The sequence below is a fragment of the Chanodichthys erythropterus genome, chromosome 5 (assembly GCF_024489055.1).
Source record: "Chanodichthys erythropterus isolate Z2021 chromosome 5, ASM2448905v1, whole genome shotgun sequence".
NCBI lineage: Eukaryota > Metazoa > Chordata > Actinopteri > Cypriniformes > Xenocyprididae > Chanodichthys > Chanodichthys erythropterus.
The window spans coordinates 16,093,209-16,120,777 of record NC_090225.1 but is presented as its reverse complement, the minus strand read 5'-3'; the positions used below and the strand labels follow the sequence as shown (position 1 = coordinate 16,120,777).

The following is a 27,569-nucleotide window of genomic DNA, read 5'->3' as shown; positions in this document are numbered from 1 at the left end:
CGGTCCAGCAGCTCGCGCTGCAGTCACCCGTCAATGGGACACTCACGTTAAGGACTTTTGTGGCTCCTTCGCGCGAATCATAAACACTGTAAAGTTCTGTTTTGGGAATCAGAATACTTTTGCCTGTTCATTGTGAAATTACACCTATGATTGACAAGTATGGGAACTACGCGTGGAATCGTTTGGAGAGACATCGCGTTGCTCCTTCTTCTCCTGTCTGAAGGTAAGGATTAACAGTCTGATGTCACCTCGCGCGAAGTCTACGATATCTAGCCCTCTTTGTGTGGGATAACAACTGTGTTGAGATCTAGAATTTGTGAATTACTGTTCAGAGGCAGTACTTCAGCTGTACACTTGTCGTATTTTAACTTAAATAGATTTGTCGCCTCTGGTGTGCATCCTTCAGAAACCAGTGACAACACAGGGGCTGTGTGTCAAAACCTAGAGAGCTACCTACCTAGACTATGTTTTGAGCAACATATGCTCCTGTAGCATCTCAGATGACTCCGATGAACGTTTTTTTTATTCCCTTGTTCTTCAGAAATCCTCCTAGATCCACAGATCTGAAGAACCTGTGATGTGAATTCACGTAGCCTACTTCTTTTAATTTCCAAAGAACCCTAGATAGTGTAAATAGTTCTTTATAAGAAGAGGGTCCTTTGCTGAAACGAATGTCCTGAAAAAAATAACCTCTATTTTTAAGGGTGTAGAAAGGTATCTCAATAGTTTTTGAGACAAAGCAATGATATCATAACATAACTCTGCTCTTCTGCATGCTTTCCTTTGGATCATTAAATGTCATTAAATATACATATTAAAATACGAGGCCTCATAATTTATATAAATAAATCTATAAATTTTGAAACACAGTAAGCTAAGTAGAACCTTCGTATATTGTGTTCTCCTGATTAATTTGATTTTCTCAAGCATGTTTTTGACTAATGGAAAACATTTTATTCTGTTTACTTATCGAAAAGTGAATGATTAGGCCAAAATCAGCAAGGATACACTAAAAAATCAGTTTTGCTTTAATTTAATTTGAGTAATGAAGAGCAAAGTAATGTATTTCACAGTTTTTGTCACTAGTTTTAATAACAATTTACATTTCATCATAAATTATACATTTGTATAAAACATCATTTTACTTTACTATCTTTCATTTAGTTTAATTTTGCATCCTATTTTTTCCGTAACTATGTTGCCAAACAAAAGGAAATACAGAATTCATCTTTATATCCAGGGGGTCTGCATCTGCCCCCACACACGGGCCACTGTATGTTACTGGAGAGAATTACCAGACAGTTTCATAGAGGCAATCTGGAGCTGAAGCCAAAATATGTGCAACCTTAATGTGCCACATGGTCCGTGCAAGAAGTACGCATGTCTCTATATACGTCATTATATTATAATCCCATTTAAAACCTCTCTGCCCAACTGTACTAACACACCTCTCTCAAAATAACTGGAGTTAACTAGAGTCGAACACGTTCCCGAATAGATCCTGTGGCCTGTTGCATTAAAAAGAAACGGTCACTTCGCAACAGCTTGAATACTGACAAAAGTGAAACATAGCAGAGGTTTCACAGCTATTCTGGTCATTCGGAAGACATTTGGCAGTGTGTGAATGCAAAAGTGTTGCATTTCTTTTAGCTCAATAGTGGTTCCTGGATGGCAATGATTGTGGTGACTAAATGATCATTATTTAAAGAGTCAAAAGCAAGAAAACAACAAAAGATGCATTGTAAAGTACTCAATCTCTCAGTCTAAATAATGGGAAATTGAATTTTAATGGTCTTGTTGACTCATCAAGCACTCATCTGTCCAGTAAACTACCAGGAATTATACAATCAAATACACAATTTCCAAAAATGGATGTAAAATCAGCAATATCAAGGTCTGTTGGAAGCAGTTTATTGTTTAATTCTTTAAAGTCGAGACTTCATTGTGCTTTTTTGATTAGCATATTACTAGATATATTAATACATAATGCATATAGTAGGCAATTGCAATGCTTATTAAATTATAATAAAGCATTTTAGGGAGCTGAAATACGAAGAAAACTAACAAACAAACATTTTTGATGTGAGTTGCTATTCTCATGAACGTCAGTATTAATTAATAATTGCTTTTATTATAATTTTAGGAACAGTTTTGACTTTATAAATATTGATGTGTGCGTGTATGGGTCTGTTTATTTAATATATTAATTTTTAACACTCTTCTCTGGGGGCAGTGGCTGATCATGTGCTTGTCTGATGTTTCAGTACGAGTTTACATTTAAATCAGTTGTTCTCAACACAAACTTTTAGAATTTACCTTAAACATGTATGTGAATATTATCTTGGTAATCACCAGGTGGGAAAGAACAATACAATTAGATCTCATCCTATTGAATGGCTCTTGTTTTAACCTTTGTTCGAGATGATGCGGAAGCACCTTGATTCTTTGCCGTGAGGAAAAACAAAAGCCTGGAGCCGAGAGGTGGTCAGAGGGCAGGTGTGCAGCAGGTGTGCTTAGCTCTGGGCAAACACATTGTGTTTGTCTTCCGAAAGGAAAATACTGCCAGTAAAATAATAGAGTACACAGCTCTCTGATAACAGATGAGGCTTAAAACCCCTCATTAAAGGCACAGGATGGTTGGCAGCGCCTCCCGCAAAATGGATCTCATCTATTTTATGACAAGCCATCCCATGAAAATGGATGATGACAAAAGCAATGGGTTTTGTCCATGTTGGGGATACATGTAATCGTGTCTGGTGTCGCCACACTTGCTTTGATGGTTTGACTTTTAAAATACAGTTTGTTTGGCTATATTATACAGTTGTTTGTCCTTGAATGCGTCATTAGTATAGTGATGCAAGATCTCTTGTTTGCTGTTGATAAGACCTCAAGTTTACTCCTTTGTCATACGTTTCTTACTTTATACTAATCACCAAATATATGGTTGACAATTTATTTTTTATCAGTATCTTCCGTGCATGCCATTCATTTTCAGCAATGCTGCATATTGTAAATAAAGCAATATAATTTTTTCAAATTAATAGACGACTATTAAGGTGATGAGCTTCTTTAATGAAGGAGAGTATATGTGTGATTGATAATGAAATATATCCTTTGACCTCTAAAGTCACATAGCTGTCCATTGCTTTCCATCATACTAGTTGTTTGCATAAAATAAGTCCAGACCCCATGTCATGTATTGTGTGTGAGGCATTGATTTGTGGATACACAGCTCTGACCCTGTTACTTTATCTGTTGGAGTGCCATGGCTTCTGACCTCTGAAACCCTCACCCATGAAGTATATCCCTATGATCAGGCCACATGAGATTGCCCATCCAATGGGAAGTTACATTAGGGAATCAAGTTCAAAGCACCTCACAATCCTTCCCTGTATTAGGACAATCATTTTTATCAACCGTCATTGCAGACCGATAAATCTCCCTTTGATACGTTGCACTGTTTTATTTTGGACTTTATTGCATTAAAAGGTTTAGTTTAGTTTGTGTCTTTAGCAGTCTATATACAGGAAATCCTGCCAATTTCCTCAGCGTCATCACTACTTTCAGCATGATTGGAAAAACAGATATGATTTAGGTAGTTGATTTTTCATATTCTCTAATGCAGATCATTGTTCGTACCTTTAAGAAAGTCTAAGGCCAAATCTTTCATTTAATTTATTTTAAATCTTGAATGAAGTTCAATGACCTACTATTTTCAACTTTTTAGCATGCCTTTAAAGGATTATTATTTATTCCCACTGTAGTCAATCATTTCATCCCTTAAAACTCATCTTTGATTACCAAAATGAAATATTTAAACGTTTTTTACTGTGAAAAACTCTACATCCTTGCTTCATTTAGTATACGCAGATATATGAATATGATAATTAGCCCCGCCTCTACTCACTCACAGCTCAGAGATCCACTCGGTTAACTTACTGAGGTAAATACTGCACAATGGTATTGATTTTTACAACATTGGACACATAACCGTAATTAATACGATTAGCATTTTGCTTGACTATGTTATCAAACAGCTAATAATGTGTTGCTAATGTTACACAAACCATGTTCGCGTTCGCCATCTCTGAGTCAGACAGCTGCCTTCTAACAATCAGTAAAAATGCTTTAACAGCTCAGAACGTCAGTGGAGAAAGGCATATAGTTCATCATAACGTCGTTATATACACTATACTGCCAAAAGTTTTGGGACGCCTGTCTTTACGTGCGCATGGACTTTAATGACATCCCATTCTTAATCCATAAGTTTAATATGGCATTGGCCCACCCTTTGCAGCTATAACAGCCCCAACTCTTCTGAGAAGGCTTTCCACAAGGTTTAGGAGTGTGTTTATGGGAATTTCAGACCATTCTTCTAGAAGCACATTTGTGAGGTCAGGCAGTGATGTTGGCGAGATGGCCTGGCTTGCAGTCTCTGCTCTAATTCATCCCAAAGGTGTTCTGTCGGGACTCACCAGTCAAGTTCCTGCACACCAAACGCGCTCATCCATGTCTTTATGGTCCTTGCTTTGTGCACTGGTGTGCAGTCATGTTGTGAAACTGTTCCCACAAAGTTGGGAGCATGAATTCACATTTGTCGCAGAATTCTCTGTTAAACCACAGATATCAGATCAAACAGTGCCTATGCCTATGATCTGATATCTGCGGTTTAACAGAGAATTCTGTGACAAATGTGAATGTTTCTCACAGGATTTCACAGTGATGTTATTAATTCTGCGGTGAATTCAAACGCTTTCTTTCCATCGCTGTGTAATCTGAAAACCATGGGAAACATTGTGCCATGAACACAAAGTGTAGGTAGTGTAACTTAGTAACACTAACAGAAATAACTCAGAAAAAGTCTGTTTTCAAGTGCTTCACACAAATTCTCCCAGTACTTCAAAGCCAAATTTTAATGTTATTTTGATGTGATGTCCAAAGCATTATTTGTTCATTCTTCATAGTTTATCCCCATTTGTAAAACTAAAAGTTTCACAATGTAGGAAAGCAAACACTTATTTAGAAATAAAAAAGACTATAAATTACCACTGTAGTAGATGCTGCAGAGATGCACTTATTGGCTTATTAGCCATTTCCACATTATTAATATTTATTAAATAGAATAATAAAATAAAAGTTAATATTATCTGCTTTTCTGTCAGCCCTCACAGCGCTGCTAAATCAGGGGCTGGTGCCACCTTGGAACTTAATGGCACCAGTGCTACTGCCCTCAAATGTTAGTCTGGAGCCCTGCAAAGGTTCAGAAAAGTAATAACAATGTTAAAAGAATTTAGTCTGTTTTATCGTTTTTTGTCTTTTTTACAGCAAAACAACAAGAAATGCTGTAAATATTGCTGCAAATTTTGAGAAAAGCCACTGCAAATTCAGTCATTTTAGACCGCAAAAATCAGAAAAAAGTCCCGCGAAATCCCGGTAGGACTTTCTAAAGTCCGCGTGCATGTTGACGTGAAGGCTTTTCTCCTTGAAAGAAGGCTCTTGTCTTCATGATGATCCTTTGTACATGCGCATTAATGAATATATCACAAACCTTGTTTAGACTAATTGCACAGCTTCTGTACCTATTGGAGTCATATCCCAGATCCTTCAGTTAGTTATGGGTCACATTTCTCCCCTTGCATCAGTGGAATCTAATTTGCTTTGGTGGAAGGACAAGAAGACATTGATTGAAATTGTGTCCCAAGGGCAGTTGGGGCTCTCGATTTCTACATGGGTCTTTACATGTTATTTTCTAGTGGTCATTGATGCATGGTGTGTTTGACCGATCATTTACAACAATGAGCAACCAACACAATGGCTTAGTTAGGACTTAACTGTCCTCGTTTGGTCTTGAGTTTGTTTGGAGGGGGAAGGGTGCTTGATTGTGAATGACTATCATTTTGAGATTCATTCATTACCTGAAAATGAGTCGGTGGAGTTTCTTAAAACAATTACAACAAGACTTTTAAAAATGCACATACAACGTTGGCATCATAATACTGAAATCATTTTCACTGTGAAAAGTGGTAACCTGCAATTGTTACCTTATTTATCTGATCTAATTTTTAAATTCAGATTTGTTTGATGTAATACAATATATTTTATTTGTTTTACTGATTGTAAATAATATTCTGACTTAAATAAAATCAATTCATTTACATTTAAGGTTAGCATCTTTTTCAGTACATGGGTGGCTTTACATTGCACTCTTAAAATGCATGGCTTAGCATTTAGGAAATGCCAGCTCTTGATGACCTAATGACTCAAACTCACTAGTCCATGTAAATTCACCCACTGGCCCATTTCAACCTGCACTGTGAATTTTAAGACTCAGCAGGTAAAAGCCACAAAAACGTCAGTATGTGCAGTTTGAAGCAGTGGAGGTGAACGCTGAGGAATATACTGAGCAATGGATCATACTGGAGGTTATTTCAAAATATTGCACAAAATAGTAAAGAAATACTTCCAGGTTTTGTTTCTGTTTAGTCTAATCTTGACTGTTGTTTTGTCTCTGGCTTATATTAGAACATTAAGTGAATAATGTTGGTAATTGCTTATGGTAATGATACCCTCCAAGAGAACATGTTGTTCAAAGGTCCCTCATTTATGAGCTCTAATGTCCCATCCAATCCCAAAAGAGATTATAAAGTAAATTCAAACATACTTCCTTATCCCACAGGAGATGTGAAATTAGATTTCTTAATGACGGACGTCCATTCCGTGCTTACATTGATGGGATGCTGAATTACATTTCTGACATTGAATTTCTGATGATGATGGATATATATGGCTGTTTGATAACAGCTTTAGATATACACTTTAGATATGTTTAATTGTACCCTTGTCTGATTCTATTATAGAAATCTACCATGTCGCATTTGGCTAATTCAATAAATTTGTACTAATTGTACAATTCTTGTCCTGACCCTGCTATCTCAAACCTTCTCAGTGTCGCATACTAAAGAAAAAGAAACCCGTTCACATCAGAGTGAGGGGAATTTAACCATAATAATCAATAATAATAGTCCCATATTGAATTATAGCGTAATTGGCAGCCTTTTAGTTAATTAAATCGTTTGTGGTCACAGAGTAATGATTCTCATTACTATATTATAGAGATGGAGTCTTAATCATTTTGCTTTGTAATTAAGTTTGTTTACTTTGATTAGTCCTCTTACGCTGCATCCATAGTATGTCATATGGATCTTAATTCAGGAAAAAGACATTAGCTGCTCCGAATAATCAGCATCATTTTAATACTTCATTTTATATCCTTTTGTATCTTTATTATTTATTAGAAACACACTGAGATTAATTGTAATGTGAGAAATTCTTCTTATTAATAAAAACAAGTATTATTAATATATAGTTTATTATTTGTAATTTTTGATCATGACTACATGTCCATAGGTTTAGGATGCGGCTACTACAATACTTACATTTGACTTTGCTGATTTTAGGTGGCTTTTAATGTGAGAGTTTGATGGCATCCTTTACATATTTACTAAAGTCACATGCTTAATGCAGGACAGTTATTGGCTGAATGTGCTCAGCTGTTGATTAATATTGTTATTGATTGGCCTGCAACTTCTCAATTTGGTCATCACTGTGGACAGATGCTCTGCACATTGACCTTGGCTGGAAGGGCAGGGGCCAAGGGGCCGACATCAGCATGGTTTATGATGATCCCAAACAGAAAGAAGTTCAGATTGTCAGACTGAATCATTATCAAGATTACACTATATTGATATTTACAGCAGTTGTAGCTGCAGACATGAAGCTAAATGGGAATGCTAGTGATTGCAACAAACACATCCCTGTGTTTACATACAGCATGTCATGAATGGAGCCCTTTGAGGAGTAACTGGATTATGGAAAGTGGATTGCTCTGACTGCTAGCTTGTTTCCGCCACTGAGTTGAGTTCAAGGAAATGGCAAGAAAGACCCATGCGCTCTTCCAGCTCCCATGATCTCATAGATGGTACATTTGTGCGGCGGTGTGCATGTTGAGCTAATTGAATTCTTGGCTTTGAGCAGTCCGGTCCAGAGGTCGTCCCCCCATTAACCTGTTCTCTCGCTGAGAGATCAAGCTTGAAAACATGCAGACCTCACCAGAGTGGTGATTGACGCTAACTCGGGACATTGTAAATGTCCATTTGGTTTCAAATGAATGCTCTGAAACAATTGTGGATTTATTTATATTCAGAACTGATTGGTCTCTTGTTATTTAATTAGCTTGTTGCATCATCAGAAATGTTTTCAAGTAGCAGACTCAAGAGTTACTTTAGGTTAAGAAAAAGAGAGCTGGCACACCTTCTTTTGACCCATGACAACAATGAACAAATCGCTGATGGAAATTATGTGCAGATGTTTCATATAATTCCTAATTCAAAAATAATATGACACGTGATTTCACTCGTTAAGCTTATCCTGTCTCGTTTGTGCGTACGTGTGCGCTAAGTTCAAAGTCGATTCGCCTGTGAGCTGAAATCAATATGTCAGATTGCATCATAGTGCTTACAACCTTGATCCATGATGTGGCTGTGAGAGGTCAGACCAGTGAGCCCAATCTGATCAAGTGATCGAGCATATATCCTCCCGCCCTTCTGCCATCATCCTAATACTCACAAAATGCTCATCCACGTGTCACATCCTGTCATACTCGTCTTGCTGAATACCTCATGTCAATCTTGTGACGTCACAGAGTCATTCCTGCTGTGTACTGATTCTCTGAGTTAATTAGCTTGATATAAACTGCTTTCTGTTGGCTTCCGGCCTGGAAATAAATTGAATTTGGAATGATTCAAATCAGTTGGATAGACTGTAGTTTGCAGCTGCCATACCGCAAAAGTTTAGAATTCAAATGACTTAATGTTTGCTTAAGATTATTTCTTACCTCGACTAGGACCATCAAGAAGATGAAAGTATAAGAATTATGAAGATTACGGTTTTCGTTAAATGCTGTATGTGAAGTCAATCGTGCATACACACGCTTTAAATCCGAAAAAGATCATCGTATTTAAACTTGTCGTCATGATCAGTGGCTACTTTGTTCTTCATAAAATTTAATCACACAACATTTAAGGCGGAAAACTGATCAATACATTAAAACTGCCATTTGAACAGTGTTGCTAGAGCAATTTATTCGTGCTTGTTGGATCCTTGTCAACGTTTGATCATTAATCACTGGAAGCATTTGGTTTTTGCCAACACTTCTCTTCCTCTCTATCTTCAGATTGGAACACTAGCTAACTAATTACTCAATACAACACGGTTTACACTGGCTCTGTTTACACTTGGCATTATTTTGTGTTTACATTTGGCCGCATCAGTTAGCTTCTATAACCAGATAACAAGTCGGATGTCTTTTCCCTGCACAATTAATTAAAAAATAATTGAAATTACAATTTCAGCTGCCGCAATTAAGTAAACATAAAGTGTTAGAGAGTATTATATTTAGATGAACTCCTGCTGCATCAAAGGTTTCTATTTACAGCATGTTTTTTCAGCACTGAGAACTGATATATTGCAATTGCATTTTTAAGCCATGAAAATTATGTCAACTTTTGACTGTCAGATCAAATAATATCAAAAGTTTTGTCAAAAGTAATTACTTCTGGTTCATTTATAACACTGGAAATGTTGGGTCAAATTTGCATTGTGTGCTCTGTTGTATACTGCACATTTTGACATAATATTCTTTCCATACAGAAAATGTGCATAGTATATACTTTTGTATTAAGACATATTTGGATAAGTGATCACCCTCACTTATATGCTTACTTAATTTATGCAGTTTCCAGATAGATGTATAAAGCTGTCAGTCACAGGCCCTGAATTCTGCAGTGGAGCAACAAGGCAAAGGGTTTTGCTTGCATTACCATGTTCTGGAAGTCTGGAAATCCTTATCCCAGGAGGACCACACAACTACTCCAATTTCATGCGTTTATTTAAGTACAAACGAAAGTAAATGCTATCAGCCCTGCTCTGAATCTCCGAGTGGCATAATGCTGCTAAGCACTTCACCTGATACACTGACACAGGATGATGAATGAGTGTCACAGCAAATCCAGTGGCTTGTTCAACACAGTATCTGCATCAGCTAAGATTAATGCTGCCATCCTGCAGCTATGGTTTATGAACCAAGCGTACACGCCTTTCTTTGTTCTATTGACTTTCTCTGAAAAAACGCACCTGAAATACATCATGGATTTCACCTAACACGGCTCAGAAAGCTTATTTTAAAGAAATGAATCTTCAAAAGTTTTTTTTTTTTTTTGGGTTCAGTGCCTGGTCATGTTACCTGTTACAGTTTTATGGATGGATTTATTACATCTTAGTCATTATTTAGATTTTTTTTTCTATTCTTTGCATTATATTAACAGGGAAAATGTTTTTAAAAACCTATAAAATGGCCTGATGACTTTTCTTTCTTGAATAGACATAGTTTGTACTGAAACAGGAAGGGGACATATCAAAAGCCTCATTATTTGTTTAGCGGATATCCTTTAGTTCAAGTCACATTCTTGAACCGTTATTTGCTACTTTTTAGAGCAGGAAGTTAGCATCACCCTGGTTCCCTAGACAAAAACCCAGTAGGATTTTTCCAGTGGCTTTAGGATTATTGCAGAAAATAAGCTCTGTTTATGATTCTTACGTTCATTTTTGTTCATCATGATTTTCACAAATAAACTAACCCGATCTCCTAACACTGCATATCTATAGCACAAGTTTCGTACTTTAATTTGGCGTGCTCTTTAAGCGCAGAAATCACTTTTTAATTGGTTGTCTAGCAACAGCATTCCCAACAGGCGTCAGTTTTCCTAAACACAACTTTTACGAATTTCTCAGCCTAAATTCAAACGGCTAAAGTAGAAGAGCTAAACGCTATAAACAAACTACACCACAGTCACATGACTTCAGCGTCACCACCATTAAGCTTCTGACAACTCTTTCAGTCTTCATTTAAAAACATTTCCCTTTGAGTTTGAGTTAGAATTATTTGCAAGAGCGTGGTTATAAACTCAATGATGATGTAAAAGCAGACTAGTAAGTAGATGAGTTTACCTGTTTGGCGTGGTGACGTTTAATTTCCTTGACAACCTCTGTAGTCCCATTTAGTTACTTGTAAACCACCATCTTTTTCAAAGCTTTAAAAAGTCACAAGAGGGTATTACTGATATATTTTATGTTGTAGAATAAAATGTGCTCACCACACACCCTATTTCAGGCATGTAACCAAAACCCAATAAAAAAAAACACATTGACTTCAGGATGATGGAACTGGAAGTGATAAATTGCTTTTTCCCGGATTTTGGCCTACGAAATACGTCATATCTGCAGCACTCTATTGCTATTGCTATTCAGAGACAGGTGAAGAAAGGCATTCTAGAAAGCGTTTGATTGGATAAAAAGTTGGGCGTGAGTGTCAACAACATTTTTGATCCATTTCCCTAGACGATAAAGATTTGTGTTAAGCATTTGTGTTACCTTTCTCAGTACATTAGAATATTGATGGTTTCAAATAGATATTTACTAAAACCCAAATAAGTTTAAGTTTAAATTCGTGAGGTCTTTAAAGAGACCTTTTATGTCTGCACACAACGACTGGTGATCCCATAAAGGAAAGGAACACAAACCAGTTCTGTGCTGTCTTTCTGTCTTGACAAGGCATTTAATAAAAATGGTTGTAGTGTTCCTGACTGCGTCTCCATCCTTCAGGAAGGTTGGCCACATTGTATCCATCAATCCGGCCTCCTGTCATCCCAGCACAGCTAAATTAAATCAATGTCTGAAACCAGAGACAAGGCTTCAACTGCAGCAACAGAAATAGAAAATCTAGTTTTGCTGTCTGCTAATGATATTAGTACGTTCCTAAGTGGCCGCCCACCGTCGTCGGACAGGAACACAGGAGAGATATAATTACAGCCTGAACACTTGCATCTCCATTTACTGGTAAAACACATGGGGATCTTACAGTGTTTTATAGATTACCCTTCCCCCCAGCCCCCATCCACACTCGTTCCGCAGGTAATGATTCATTTCTAGGCAGTATTATGTTATCCACTGTAATTAAACTTCTCAAGGTGAACCCAAGGAGAATCGGAGACCGCATCATATTGACCATGTGAGAAATTCATTAAAAGACCAGTGTCGATGTCATATGAGACGCTGTTTCATTTTTCGATGACAGAGGAGCGAGGGCTATTTCAACAGAAAAGCGGATGTGTTTAATGAGTTCATTGTGTAACCTGCATACTTGTGTGGACGTTTCTGTTGTACAACAGATTGAGATAAGAAGCAGATCAATAAGGGGAGATTTGATGGAGTTAATTGCAAACTATTGAATGCATCATGAATGCCAGAGGTTAAATTGTGTGTTTTTAAATTGAATGTTCTTTTTTATCATTTAGAGAGGATCAACAGCTATATGTTGCTTTACCAAATGCACTTGCACAAAATACCTTTAAACAGTAAAGATTATTTGAAGAAATGTTCATATTGTTCATTTGTGGCAAAATGTTGATTACCATGAGAAAAAAAATTATAATAATAATAACAATTTGGACTCATCTCATCTTCTTTAAAACAAAAAGAAAAAAAAAACTAGTCAATGGAAGTGAATTGGAGCCTTTTTTTAAAGCAGAAATGTGAAGATTATAATTTTTTAATCTTACGTAACACTTACATTAATTATTATTTTTTATATCATTTCTGTGTTATTTGAGCTGTAAAGTTGTTGACATTTTTATGGTCATTTTATGTGTCAAGTTTTATGACAACAAAGTTGTAAAATTGGATTTTCTAACCTTTTCTTTACACAAAAGAGGTTTGTAAGCAGTTTAGCTTTTTTATGGAAAAGGAGGAAGAGGTTTATTGAGCTCAACATTTATTGAACCCAAAGTATTTCTTCATGGGAGTGATTAAATTGCTCAGTTTTCTTCATCGGTGACAGGTGTATTGAGGATTGCCAAAGTTAACAATGGCTGGAATCAGACTGAAATGATGAATCTCCACAATGCACGCAGTATGACATTTCGTGTTTATTTTGGACAGGTTCACTTGGACTGTATTTTCCACAAAGGGTCTACACAGAGAGCATCTTCGTGGGTCAGCCGCAGGGATCACCAGTGCTTCAGGTCCATTCAATGCTGGAAAGCAATACAGAGAGGCCCTATTTCTTCGTGTGCTCCCATAGAGAAACTTTTGCACCATGGTTTCACATGGATGAGGCATCTGGAGTCCTTTCAATGAACAAAACCCTAGAGTGGAGTGACTTCAGTAGTATACGTGAGTTTGACATATCAACTTATACATATATATGTGTGTGTGTGTGTGTGTGTGTGTGTGTGTGTGTGTGTGTGTGTGTGTGTGTGTGTGTGTGTGTGTGTGTGTGTGTGTGTGTGTGTGCTTTTGTTTATATTACATTGTGGGGACCAAATGTCCCCATGATGTAATATAAACCTGAGTTCACCTACATCGTGGGGACCAGCCAGCGGTCCCCACAATGTAAATGGGTTTATAAATCATATAGAATGAGTTTTTGTGAAAAAGTAAAAGTTTGCACAGTTTCCTGTGAGGGTTAGGTTTAGGGGTAGGGGCAGGGTAGGGGGATAGAATGTACAGTTTGTTCAGTGTAAAATGCATTGAAGTCTATGGAAAGTCCCCACAATTCACAAAAACAAACATGTGTGTGTGTGTGTGTGTGTGTGTGTGTGTGTGTTTGAATGCTTCCTTATATGACAGCTATTTTAATGATATATCACATCATCTATCAGAAAAGTAGTCTCTATAGTTTGACTGAAGCTAATAGTTGTATGCTTATACTGTATTAACACTGTAAAAGGTTTTTGTATTTTAAAAAAAATATATATATATATCTAAACATGCTTAAAGCATATTTCATTTGATTTATTTAACTAAGATAAATTTACTTGAGATACAAAGAGAATAAATCTATTTTGTCAGAGAATGTCTTAATTAAGTTTACATATTGTTTTCTTCTTTATGAGTACAATACATCTCACTTAAATTTGTTAGATTTATGCTTAAAACAAGGGGAAAAATTGCCATTGAGGTAAAACATATTAAGTCTTAATTACTCTCTTTATTAAGTACAAATCTTAAGCAGTTTTGCTTCAAAAGTGATTTTTGTTTTAAGGATGTGTAGATATTTTTTTAATCAAAAAAACTGATCACAAAATTAGTTTTTGCAATGCAGTGCAATGTTATTATGTATATTTACAAAGAGAACCTTGTCAGGTGAACACTGAACAGTGGGTTAAATGTCACTCTTGTTAAAGGACTCATGCCTTAAAAACATGCCTCATGATCTCTCTCCTCCAGGCAGCAGCTCGGGCAGGTCCCAGAAGGATCTCAACCTAAAGGTCGGAGTCTCTTCAGTGCCCCCGCAGAAAGGGATGTGCACGTTCCTGCCCAAAGTGGAGGTCAAACTAATATTCATTAATGACACAGCGCCCTCCTGTGGTCAGATCAAGCTGAGCACTTTGTGCTATCCTGATAAGGATTCAAACCCCCACATCACAGAGAACCGTATGCCAGGGGCCCTGCGGCAGCTCCGGCGCTTTACACGCATGAGCATTTGCCCCAACTACACCATCAGTTATGGCGTGGAATCAGGTATGAACCAAACCCAGTGTAAATGTCAATGCTTTTCTGCATATTACAGCACTGTAGCAAATTAGCCAAAAAGGAAATATGAACAAGTAATTATAACTACTTATAATTATTATAAATACTAACAAGAAGCTATAGCAAACCATCAGTTTCTTAGTTCTAACGCACACTTCTTTAAAAGGGTTATGGATACTTAATGTATCAAATAATGAGACTAAGTTTGATACTAAGTTTGATTTGCATGTCTCACCCATTTGAATAAAACTGTCCTGATGCAATTTGTTGAGGCTCCAGTTGAGGCAGGGAGCGAGAGATTTAAAGGGGCCGCGCAGCCTGAATGGGCACATAGTTACAGGGATACTCCACCGTTTTTTCATATTAAACTATGTTATTCCCTTAACTAAGACGAGTTGATACATACCTCTCTCATCTCAGTGCGTGCACTAAATCGCTCTGTCTTGCGGCGAAACTTTGTTAGCACTTAGCTTAGCCCAGTTCATTCAATAGGGGCCAAGCAGAGAAGCTACCAAACACCTCCACGTTTTCCCTATTTAAATACAGTTACTCGAGTAGTGTAACTCGACCTAGGACGGTGACACAAAACAAAACGTTGCGCTTTTCTAAGCGTGTAAAATGGATAAATATATTGTATGGCGGAATACCATAGTAAGTGCTCGGGAGCACTTTGACTTGGCGCAGTAATATCTTCACTCGTGAAAAGTACTCTCACCATCCCCCGCTCCCTCTCCTGTAAAAGTCACGTTGGTTCTATTGACGGAAATGAGAGGGAGGATGAGAGGGAGCGGGGGCCGGTGAGAGGACTTTTCACGAGTGAAGATATTACTGCGCCAAGTCAAAGTGCTCCCTATCACAGCATAAACAAAGTTTACACAGCTAATATAACCCTCAAAATGGATCTTTGCAAAGTGTTCGTCATGCATACTGAATGCATGCGTCGGATTATGTGAGTATTGTATTTATTTCGGTGTTTACATTTGATATTGAATGCGTTTGAGGCTGTGCTCTGTGGCTAACTGGCTAACACTACACTGTTGGAGAGATTTATAAAGAATGAAGTTGTGTTTATGAATTATACAGACTGCAAGTGTTTAATAATGAAAATAACGACGGCTCTCATCTCCGTTAATACAGTAAGAAACGATGGTAACTTTAACCACATTAAACAGTACATTAGCAACATGCTAACAAAACTTTTAGAAAGACAGTTTACAAATATCACTAAAAATATCATGTTATCGCGGATCATGTCAGTTATTATCACTCCATCTGCCATTTTTCACTGTTTTCCTTGCTTGCTTACCTAGTCTGATGATTCAGCTGTGCACATCCAGACGTTAATACTGGCTGCCCTTGTGTAATGCCTCAATCATGGGCTGGCTTATGCAAATATTGGGGGGCGTACACCCCGACTGTTACGTAACAATCGGTGTTATGTTGAGATTCGCCAGTTTTCCGGAGGTCGTTTAAACAAATGAGATTTATATAAGAAGGAGGAAACAATGGAGTTTGAGACTCACTGTATGTCATTTCCATGTACTGAACTCTTGTTATTTAACTATGCCAAGGTAAATGCTAGGGCACCTTTAAAAAAAATCTATGGGTTATTTTGAGCTGAAACTTCACAGACACATTCAGGGGACACCTTAGACTTATATTACATCTTTTGAAAAGACGTTCTATGGCACCTTTAAAGTGACACTACATTTCTTTGAGTTGTAAACCAGTCTTTTCTTGAGGATTTGTCTTTGTTTCTATGATAAACAGAGGTCTGGTGTTCATGGGTAGCTCTGCCTCATGGTTTGCTTGTTGGGGGAGGGTTATTGTGGATTATTTGTCAAAAATAACAAATAATTGTGTGTTTGATCCGTCTCAGTTGCTACAGCGCAGTGAGATTAGTTTTCTTTTATTGCTTGTATTAAATTCAGAATCTCCAGTTCCATTTGCGGTCGACAGCTCCACTTCAGAACTGGTGGTCACTGCACCTGTGGACCGTGAGGAGAAGGAAGTGTACCATCTGGATATAGTGTGCATGATACAGACAGAAGAAGAGCTGCATAAGTACTTTACTTCTCTGCACGTGAACATCTATGATGAGGATGATAATCCTCCGTACGTGAATGGGACTGACAGTGAGGACGTCATAATAGAGTTTAACCGCAGTGAGGTGTGTATCAGGCACTGAAACCACAACTGTCTGGCTGTCTCATAAATTCATGGCCTTTTTGTGTTCATATATGAAATATGAAAGTGACTGAATAATGGTAATCTGTTTTCTTTTATAGGGTACTGTCTATGGAACTCTGTTTGTATATGACAGAGACACAACGCCCGTTTATCCCACAAACCAAATTCAAAATAAATTGGTGGGCACCCTCATGACAAATGACTCCTGGATCAGAAACACTTTTACTATTGAACACAAATTTAGAGAAGAAAAGTCCATCTTTGGCAATGTCCGCGGGACGGTTCATGAATACAGTGAGTACCTTTTTTTTCTTTTTCTTTTTTTTGGCAGAATAATTTTTCCTTTTTACACAAATAAGCCCAAGACTTTGATTCCATCCAGTCGGAGGATATTAAACAAGTTTAATATTTTGAGCTGATTATTGTTTTCATTTGTCATGCACCTCATTTAACATTTAGTATTTTAAAAATTGTTTAGATTTTAAAAGTCATGAATTCTGTATTCCAGCCTTAATTATTTAAATCTTTGAAATACAGAATGGTTGTTTTAGGAACAACAGAATGGTTGTTTATAAGTCCAAGAGGACTGTCATGTCGGACGGTGAAACAATTACTCAGTGCACCTTTATTAACTGAATAGCTTTTTTCCATAACATATAGCATTGTTCTTTATTCTTTTGTCTGCCCTCAGAGCTGAAACTCAGTCAGAATCTGTCTGTGACTGAGCAACGTTCATTTCAGTTGGACTACCTAGTAAATGACACCACTTTTCCAGGCCCCGAGGGAACAGTGCTGTTACATTTCAATGTGACTATCCTGCCGGTTCCTATTCGCTTCTCTAATATCACCTACTACTTCACTCTCTCAAAGAAAGCAACGACATACTCCCAGGTGCTTTAATAATGTTTTTAGTCATTTTGAACATGTGCAAGGAGGAGTAGAGAAGTGCTATTGTAAATATTAAGATCTGCAATATTAAGAAACAGATTTGCAATTCCTGAAGATAATACCAGTCTTTGCAAAAGAATACTGTTTTATGCAGTAAAAAGAAACATTTTAGGTAAGTTTAAAGTTTATGAAATGTCATCTCAAAGCTGGTACTAATTCAGTACATACAAACATAACAAGGCTTGTTAATCCCTATTGCTGCTATTGATGTTTAAATAGACAAGAAATGCTAAGTCAATCACAATTGACCTATATCAATACATTTCTATGCCTCTGTTTTCAAGTGCATGTGGAATTATGATTTGTTGTTGTTGCTTTTATTTGACAATTTTCATATAATAAATGAAATTACAATAGACTTCACAGATTGCTCCAGATGATCCCCACTGATGTGTTGTTTGTTTCTTTATTAGATTGGAAATGTCTGTGTGGACAACTGTCTGAAGTTTAAGGGCATTCATGTCACATATCAGTTAGAGATCGCAGACAGGAACATCTCTGCTGATGCTCAGTCGTGTTACATGGCAGTTAGCCTTGCACAGACCCCAAACGATAAGACTGGTGTGCTCTATGTGAATGACACTGAGGTGTTAAGCAGAGAAGAGTGCCTAAATCTGCAGTACGTAGTTATTGCCCAGGAGCAGCAGAACAATTTTCAGGCCAAGACTCAGCTCTTCATCATTTTTAATCCTGAAGGTAAGGACAAAAGTTTGCAAGACTATGTCCATGAATACCAATCATGAACCATAGGTGTGAAAGCAACAGACCTGTTGATACAGGTGCTAGTGGGATTGTGATTCTGTGCTCTGCTTTTTCCTGTCTGACTGTGCCGTGTAACAGAACAGATGAGCAGCGGGACGGATGAGCAGCGGGTTTTGGCTTGTGCAGAGAAGAGACAGCGAGGGGAGTGTGAGGCGTCTCGAGGCCTGGGAGCCCCTACAGGCAGATGCCAGTGGAGACAAGGCAAAGATAAAGGTTACCCACAATTCCCTTGACTTCTAAATGGGCATAGAATCAAATACACTGCACTTACCATATTACTGTGGAGCTGTTTCTATCATTCGAAAGGACAAATTCTGTGTCATTGTGTTACTTTTGCAGGAATATCTAAAAAATACTCCACCTGTTCCCCTGACCTCCGCACGTGTCCAGATGGTTACTGTGATGCCATTGAGAGCAAAAACATATCCATATGTCCTCAGGATTGCTCCAGTGAGACTTTAAACTTCTACCATGTTTTGAGGCTTTCATATACTGTTTAGTTAGATCAGCATAATTCTGCAGTTATGCTTTTTAGGAAGTGCAACGACTACACTGTAAAAAATCTTTTGTTGATTCAACACATATTTTGTTCCTTTTTTGCATGGGCTTTTTCGAGTTTTACTTATTTGCAAAAACATATCTGATAAATTATGAAGTAATCTGAACTGATTAAATTTAGTTATGAAAACTTCACATTAGTTATATGAACTTAAATTGGAGAGTTATGACAACTTCACTTTAGTTAGCTGAACTTTAAGAACTGTAGCTGCAAAGCTGCTTTAATCAATACTGAATGTATTAGTACTAGAATATTAATTTGTAAATTACATATGATTTAGGCTAAAACGATGGCAAATTAAAATCACAGCAACGAATTTCAATACACAATTACATTTATTGCAAATGATTCACATTTTGCACGTGACATATCGTAATATAACGTGATAATAAAATCAAATAAATTACTAAATAAATTAATGAATAAACAAGTAGGCTAAATTAACCAATGAGGGGGGCCTCAGACTTGCTGTTCAGAATCGGACCAGTGTCTCTGATTCATTTGAATAAATGAACTAAATCAGTTAGACCAATATTTTGGTTTAATTTAATGAATCTGTGCTGATGATTTTAAAATAACATTCATATTTTAATGTCTGTGTAACTCATTTATATACCACAGACACTAGTAATAATTAAAATAATAGAAATAATGATTTTATTCACAAAAGTTGACTTTTTTATACTTTGGTCAAATCAATGTTCACAGTAAATTAAGTTTAGTTTACAACAATTTAAAAAATATTTGGAGTGAAGCCTGCAAAAAATCTACTGTTGTTTCAACCTGCGTATTTGAAAACTTGTTCATTCAACTTGCGGCATTGTTGAGGACAAAGAAACTTAAATTTTCTTGTCTGGAAAATCTATATCTACATAAAAAAATTAGTTAAATTAACTAAATCGCAAAATTATTTTTAAAAATTACATTTTTACAGTGTATAAGAACATGTCTTTTTGTCAGGTCTGCCCATAATTGGGGGTTACGAGAGGGACCTGTATGGAATCAAAGCTGGACATGGGACCTGCTACTGTTTTTCAGGAAAGTGCTTCTGTGAAAAGGAAGAATTGCAAGGTGAGCTGTATGATTTTTTTTTTTTTTTTTAATTTTTCATCAGAAGCTACATAAGATATAAACATGTTTCCCAGAGGTCAAAATAAGCCGCAATCATCCAGTTAAATAAGTTTACACCCCCCTGTGTCTTATTTCAGCGTGTTGCCTTCTTGAGCATCAGTGAATGATTTCACCTTATGTAATAGTTGTATATGAGTCCCTCAATTGTCCTCAGTGTGAAAAGATAGATCTCAAAAGTATGCAGTTACTGTTGGAAAGGATTAAAATGTGAATAAGATGCTAAAAACAACAAGAAAATGTGCAGGACCTAAAGGATTTTTCTGAAGATCAGTGAGCATTTTAACTGCTCTGAACAAACAAGGGACTCGTGAACAACTATCATAAAACATAAAATCAGTCTTTGATCATCCAGGTAAAAGCACAAAGAGATTAAGATTAAAGGGTACTAAAATTTTGAACTGGTTCATTTGTGTAAAATCACTTATTTTGTCAAAATTAAAAATAACATGCAATTTTTATAATCTTTTATAATATAAACTTACCACAGTACAAATATTAAAGCCAAAAATATGCATCAATGCTACTTTCATAAAGTAAAATCACTAAATGCCTTCCTTCTGCTGGAAAAAGTAGTCTGATGTTATTTCTTTAACAGAACCGTTGGGTGAAGCGGTCATAATCGCGCTTTATCATGAATAAAACGCAGCTAATGCCCAATCAGAATCACTGACTGAAACTATATATACAGACAAAAATTGTAATGCTTTGTTTCTAATTGTTTTTCAGAGGCTTTTTGTGACAACACGTGTAAGACCGTCATTGCAACTGGTGTCCTCCTATCCTTCATTGTCTCCATTATCCTGTCTTCATACTTTCTCCACCGTTATCACAAGAGCACACCTAAGCCGCCCATCGCCTCAGCTGAAATGACTTTCCGACGGCCGGCCCAATCCTACCCAATCAGTTACTCAGCCAATAACGTTCGTCGAGCTTCTCTTGATTCCATGGAGAATCAGGTGGCCATTGACACCTTCAAAATACCTGTAAGTGTTGCTCGGTGTCTTTTCAGTCCAGTTAATTCATACATGTTTTTATATATATATATATATATATATATATATATATATAGTAGGCAACATTTGAAGTGGATCAAAACCTTTCATCAAAGTTTCATCTTTTTCAACTTTGATGAATTTTTTTGATCCATTTCAAATGCTGACTATTGTATATATAAATTTGAACTGGTTAATGAAATTATTATTAATGAGATTGTTTCTGTTCTGTCCTTTTCTCATTTCTGTTAACAGGAAGATCCAAAGTGGGAGTTCCCACGAAAAAACCTAGTGCTTGGTAAGACTCTTGGAGAGGGAGAGTTTGGGAAGGTTGTGAAGGCCACAGCTTTCCGGCTCAAAGGAAAAGCTGGATACACTACAGTTGCTGTAAAGATGTTGAAAGGTATGCAACTCAAAATTCATTGCTCAGATGCAGTTTTGCATTTGATCAAATAACTTTTTAAAAGCTGGAAAATTCTCTCTATAATGAATCTTAAGCATCCTTTTTTTTCGCCACAGAAAATGCGTCTCACAGTGAGCTTCGAGACCTTCTGTCAGAGTTCACATTGCTCAAGCAGGTTAATCATCCTCATGTAATAAAAATGTATGGAGCTTGCAGCCAGGATGGTAAGACATTTTATTAAAATGCATTTGTTTTTGCTTTGCTCTGTTTGCACAGTGTGCTTACACAAGTTCCTCTGTTCAGGTCCATTATACTTAATTGTTGAATATGCCAAGTACGGCTCACTGCGGAACTTCCTGAGAGAGAGCCGGAAAGTTGGACCAAGCTACATGAGCAACGATGCCAACCGCAACTCAAGCTACTTGGAAAACCCAGATGAGAGAGCTCTGACCATGGGTGACCTCATCTCCTTTGCATGGCAGATCTCCAGAGGAATGCAATACCTGGCTGAAATGAAGGTATGTCAGCAGTTTAGGGAATATCCATCACAAAATATCAAATGTTCCATTTTAAAGAAATGTTGTAATGAAAGAAAATGTGCTTAGCTTGTTCACAGAGACCTTGCTGCCAGGAATGTGCTGGTGGCAGAGGGAAGGAAGATGAAAATATCAGACTTTGGTTTATCTCGAGATGTCTATGAGGAAGATTCATATGTGAAGAGGAGCAAGGTGATACATTTTGTTCAGTTGCATCAAACTAGATATGTCCTATCTTTCACAGATTCTTGAATATTTGTCTCATTCATTCTCTCGAATAACTTATTTGGATGCCAAATGTTTCCTACATATGGTTTAATGCAATTTTACAATTGTTAGACTTTATGTCTTAATGTGCTCTTAATTTCTAGGGTCGTATTCCTGTCAAATGGATGGCTATAGAGTCTTTGTTCGATCACATCTACACCACACAAAGCGATGTGTAAGTTATGGCAAGGTTTCGTGCAACACACATAACTCTAAAGACCCATTCACACAATATGACGATAGCATTAACGATAAAGATATAGTTATAAAAAGAATTCAAACAACCATAATTGGAATCACTTTTCAGAATGATATTTTCCATCTGATGATCAATAAAAACATTGACAGCCAATCAGAATCCATCCTGTTTAAGGAGCTCAAGCATTTAAAGCAGCAGAAGACGCTAATATAGTTATTGTTATTATAGATATCTTTATAGTTATCGCTCTTGGTGTGTGAATGGCCTTAAAGGGTTAGTTCACCCAAAAATGAAAATTCTGTCATTTATTACTTACCCTCATGCCGTTTCACACCCTTAAGACCTTCATTCATCTTCGGAACACAAATTAAGATATTTTACTTGAAATCCGATGGCTCCGTGAGGCCTCCATAGGAAGCAATGTCACTTCCTCTCTCAAGATCCATAAAGGTACTAAAAACATATTTAAATCGGTTCATGTGAGTACAGTGGTTCAATATTAATATTATAAAGCGATGATAATATTTTTGGAGCGCCAAAAATAACAAAATAACGACTTATTTAGTGATGGCCGATTTCAAAACAATGCTTCAGGAAGCATCAGAGCACAGTGAATCAGTGTGTCGAATCTGCTGTTCGGAGCGCCAAAGTCACGTGATTTCAGCCGTTGGCAGCTGAAACGTGATCCGATTCATGATTCGACACACTGATTCACTTGTGCTCCGATGCTTCATGAAGCAGTGTTTTGAAATCGGCCATCACTAAATAAGTTATTATTTTGTTATTTTTGGTGCTCCAAAAATATTCTCGTCGCTTTATAATATTAATATTGACATTAAATATGTTTTAAGTACCTTTATGGATCTTGAGAAAGGAAATGACATTGCTTCCTATGGAGGCCTCACGGAGCCATCGGATTTTAACTAAAATATCTTAATTTGTGTTCTGAAGATAAACGAAGGTCTTACGGGTGTGAAACGACATGAGGGTAAGTAATAAATGACATAATTTTCATTTTTGGGTGAACTAACCCTTTAACCCTAGCTAACATGTATCTGTACAAACAATCTCCACTTCATATTTAACATTTGAAGAATTAGTTCTTGGAATAGGGTCCAACTTCCTAATGCAATCTGCCTCTACATTTTTTCTCTAGTTGGTCTTTTGGTGTCCTGTTATGGGAGATTGTGACTCTGGGTGGAAACCCCTACCCAGGCATTGCTCCGGAACGGCTTTTCAACCTTCTGAAGACAGGCTACAGGATGGAGAAACCAGAGAACTGCACAGATGAAATGTGTGTTTAACAGTCATCCCGCCATCAGTTGAATGTATTATAGAATTAAGAGATGAATTAAGAAATCATGTTCCAAAACCACCATGTCATCATGGGATATATATCATTTTAACATTTAAGTTAGCATATTTAGCATTATATGACTTGACATGTTGTGTCCACAATGTACTGTACTTATTTTTTGTGTATTTGTTCTGCATTTCACTTGTATAATTTATTCAATCAGAGATATTCTGTATCAGGTGATGAGTGCTCTGTTATGTGATGTAGGTACAATCTGATGCTTCGTTGTTGGAAACAAGAGGCAGATAAGCGTCCCACTTTCTCAGACATCAGCAAAGAACTTGAGAAAATGATGGTGAAAAGCCGAGTAAGAACACAATGAACACTTCCTCTCACATACAATCACACACACAAATCAAAACACTTCTGAATGAAATCACAACCTGAGCTGAACCTGACTTCACAAGTCATTTTTAAACTTTATCAGTTAAACATGAGTAGTATTTACACACTAATTATCTTATGCATACATTACTGTTCAAAGGTTTAAGGTCAGTAAGATTTTTAGAAATTAGTACTTTTATTCAACAAGGACTCATTAAATTGATCAAAAGTGTCTTTTATAATGTAACAAAATTTCTATTAAAAATGCTCTTTTTTGGACTTTCTATTTATTGAAGAACCCTGAAAAAAAAAAAATGTATGACAATTTCTACAGAAAGTTTTTCAACATTGATAATTAATTTTCTTGCATATTGCTAATATATGTTTCAGCATATTAGAACGATTTCTGAAGGATCATGTGACACTGAAGACTGGAGAAATAGCTGCTGAAAATTCAGCTCTGCTGTCACAGAAATATAGTAAATACTAATAGTTAGTATAGTAAATAGTTGTTAAAATAGAAAACAGTTATTTTAAGTTGTAATCATATTTTACAATATTACTGTTTTTACTGTAACAAATAAATGCAGCCTTAGTGAGCATACGAAACACCTTTTAAAAACATTTAAAATATCTTATTGACCCTAAACTTTTAAACGGCAATATATGTTTATTCATGTATGTTGTTGTTATAATGATGAAGAATTCCTCTAGGTAAGTGATAATGTAAAAGAGTGGATGAACACAGAAGAACCCTCCTGCAGAGAGTAAAGGTTTTTACTACTTTGTCGATTTTCAACCATCATAACCAAATGTAATTATAACTCGGAATAAATTAAATATTAAACTAACTTTATTTCACAATTATTATAATTTGACAACCTGCTCTCTAGTGAGGGATGTTGACTAGTGAATAAAGACAAATCTCATCATAATGTAAGTCTTGCTTTTTGACATGAAATATGTGATGTTATGGTACCTTTTCTCTCATTGGCATAACTGTGTGTTTCCCTTCATCAGGACTATCTGGATCTCGCGGCTTCCACGCCGGCAGACGCCCTGCTATATGACGACTCCCTCTCTGAAGAGGACACACCTTTAGTGGACTGTAGTAACGCCCCTCTCCCTCGAACCCTCCCCTCCACTTGGATTGAAAACAAGCTCTATGGTAGAATTTCCCATGCATTTACTCGATTCTAATACAGGGAACAAAATCAGTTTATGTTTGTGCCTTCCATAGGAAGTGCTGTGATTGTGCTAACGGCATGGTTGCCAGTGGCTTATGAATACTGCTCGTGTTTTATAGACTCAGTTAGTGCTGTAGTGTCTGGATCTAGGGATCAGATGTTTCATTTGGACCTGCTTCCGATGTACTCGGAAAATATTAATTTTAAAAGGCTTTATTGTCCAAGTATTATTACTACTGATAAAAAAATAAATCAATTTTTACACATATACACACAACTTAATATGTATTATGTTCAGCTAGGAAAATATATTTTAAGATGTGGTTATGATTTACATCATATGTTAAATTTGTATTGGTTTGCAGGGCTTTAGGTTAAGTTTTACATTTGAAACAGGTCCCGTGTGCTCTGGATGTGCTCTCTCTGTAATATCATGAACATATTACAGAAAAAGAGTGTTTAACATAGATGGAGTCAGTTCTGAAAGCAGTAAGGCTTTTGAATTAAACTCTTCTTTAGATCCTAACAGTATGCAAGACTTTCTTAGCTTTCCCTAAAATGATGGCATTAATAGTAGAATAAATAAGCAATAAAATGGCCAGGAGTAAAACACTTTCTATGCATGGGCTCTTTGATGTCAATTATTTTTGGGAGCACACACACACACACACAAACATTTTAGCGGAGTACTGATTATCTCTTTCATTTAAAAGCATGTGCAAAAAATGCCAAAGACAACAGGAGCCACAATACTGATGTCATGATGATGTCATAGAATATATGATGTCACCTCAGTGGGATATTGACATGAATGACCAAAAAGCACTCAAAGGACCAAAGAATGATTTCATGCTTATACCACATGCTCAAATGAACCCGTAATTCATGCTATTTTATATAACTGTGTTCAAAAGCTGAGCTGAGTTTTGTTTGAGAGCCTTACTGTCTGGACTTAATGCTTCCTCAGTGCAGAAAAAATGATATGTTCTCGTTTTTAGGCATGTCATACCCGAACTGGCCTGAGAAGAGCCCGGTACCGCTCAACAGACTTGATGCCACTAACCCTGTCTTTACAAGATATGCCAATGATAGTGTTTATGCAAACTGGATGGCTTTGCATTCTCCCGCAAAAATCGTGGACACGCTCGATAGTTAAAAACGCAAACCAAAATCATTGGTGGAAAAGACGTGGGGGGTGGGGAGATGTGTATATTTCTATGATACTGTATATATGTTGTATGATGATAAAGTGGGTTCCCTTTTATTTCTGCTGTTGTGTAGAAGATGGGAGGGTGGTCAAAGATTTCAAATTGGCTGGAATTGGATAAAATATGCTTCAAGCAGCTCATAGGCAACTGTTACCACAAGGCCCTGTTGGCCATGTTGTATCACTGCATGACTCTGTACAGTTTAATGTCCATGTTTAAGTGCCTGTGCCGCTTCTGTTAGGGAACACCAGTTATAAATGCATGACCGAGACATTCTTGGTCCCACTCCAGGAATTAAAGGGAGCTTCTTTACCATCACCTACTGAAGATGTTTGCCTCAAAGACTGGACATGATTATTTGAAAAAAAAAAGAAGCCAATTTTGTTTCTTCTTGATCATGCGTCATCTGTCATATGACAGAATCAACTACTTTTTGTTTTTTAAATATTCATATTTTGCTCTGTGGTAACTATGAGTTATGAATATTGCCATAACAGAGTATGAACATGTTTAATTTAATGTCATATGGTGATTTAATTTTCATTCCTTGTAAAGACATTATTTGTGCAACAATAACTAGGCCTACAATACATAAAGCTGAGTGTGATTCCTCATTATGTTGTCAAAACATTACATTTCAATAAATAAAACTGTTAGAAGATGTCAAGGTTTCCTTGTTATTTCATTATCAGACTTAATGAAAGAGTGAAAGAATCATAATTATTTACATAAATAAAAAGTTTCAAATGTTATAACATCTGTCCATCCATGATAGCAGACACATTTTTATACTGTGACCACAAAAATGAATGAATGAAAGATTTATTGAAATCACACACAATAAAAGTTTTTCCTTT

General features: G+C 36.6%; 1 protein-coding gene across 1 annotated transcript; it reads left to right on the top strand.

The window, feature by feature from the left end:
- Positions 1 to 27,369, top strand: ret (ret proto-oncogene receptor tyrosine kinase). Its single transcript, XM_067386290.1, has 20 exons — positions 1 to 223; positions 13,054 to 13,287; positions 14,344 to 14,637; positions 16,581 to 16,819; positions 16,938 to 17,133; positions 17,531 to 17,730; positions 18,201 to 18,483; positions 18,628 to 18,762; positions 18,889 to 18,999; positions 20,069 to 20,179; positions 20,966 to 21,222; positions 21,487 to 21,634; positions 21,751 to 21,858; positions 21,938 to 22,152; positions 22,240 to 22,362; positions 22,542 to 22,612; positions 23,793 to 23,930; positions 24,201 to 24,300; positions 25,338 to 25,485; positions 26,503 to 27,369. Exons 1-20 carry the CDS (start codon positions 160 to 162, stop codon positions 26,658 to 26,660), a joined length of 3,333 nt encoding a protein of 1,110 aa, XP_067242391.1. The 5' UTR covers positions 1 to 159; the 3' UTR covers positions 26,661 to 27,369.
- Positions 27,370 to 27,569: the final 200 nt, after the last annotated feature.

Bases quoted from the DNA above. Each gene is read 5' to 3' on its own strand.
- ret (XM_067386290.1), top strand. From the start codon at position 160: ATGGGAACTACGCGTGGAATCGTTTGGAGAGACATCGCGTTGCTCCTT. The intron at 17,731-18,200 runs GTGCTTTAATAA...TTTCTTTATTAG, and splicing joins AAGCAACGACATACTCCCAG to ATTGGAAATGTCTGTGTGGA. The intron at 19,000-20,068 runs GTGAGACTTTAA...TCTTTTTGTCAG, and splicing joins ATGTCCTCAGGATTGCTCCA to GTCTGCCCATAATTGGGGGT.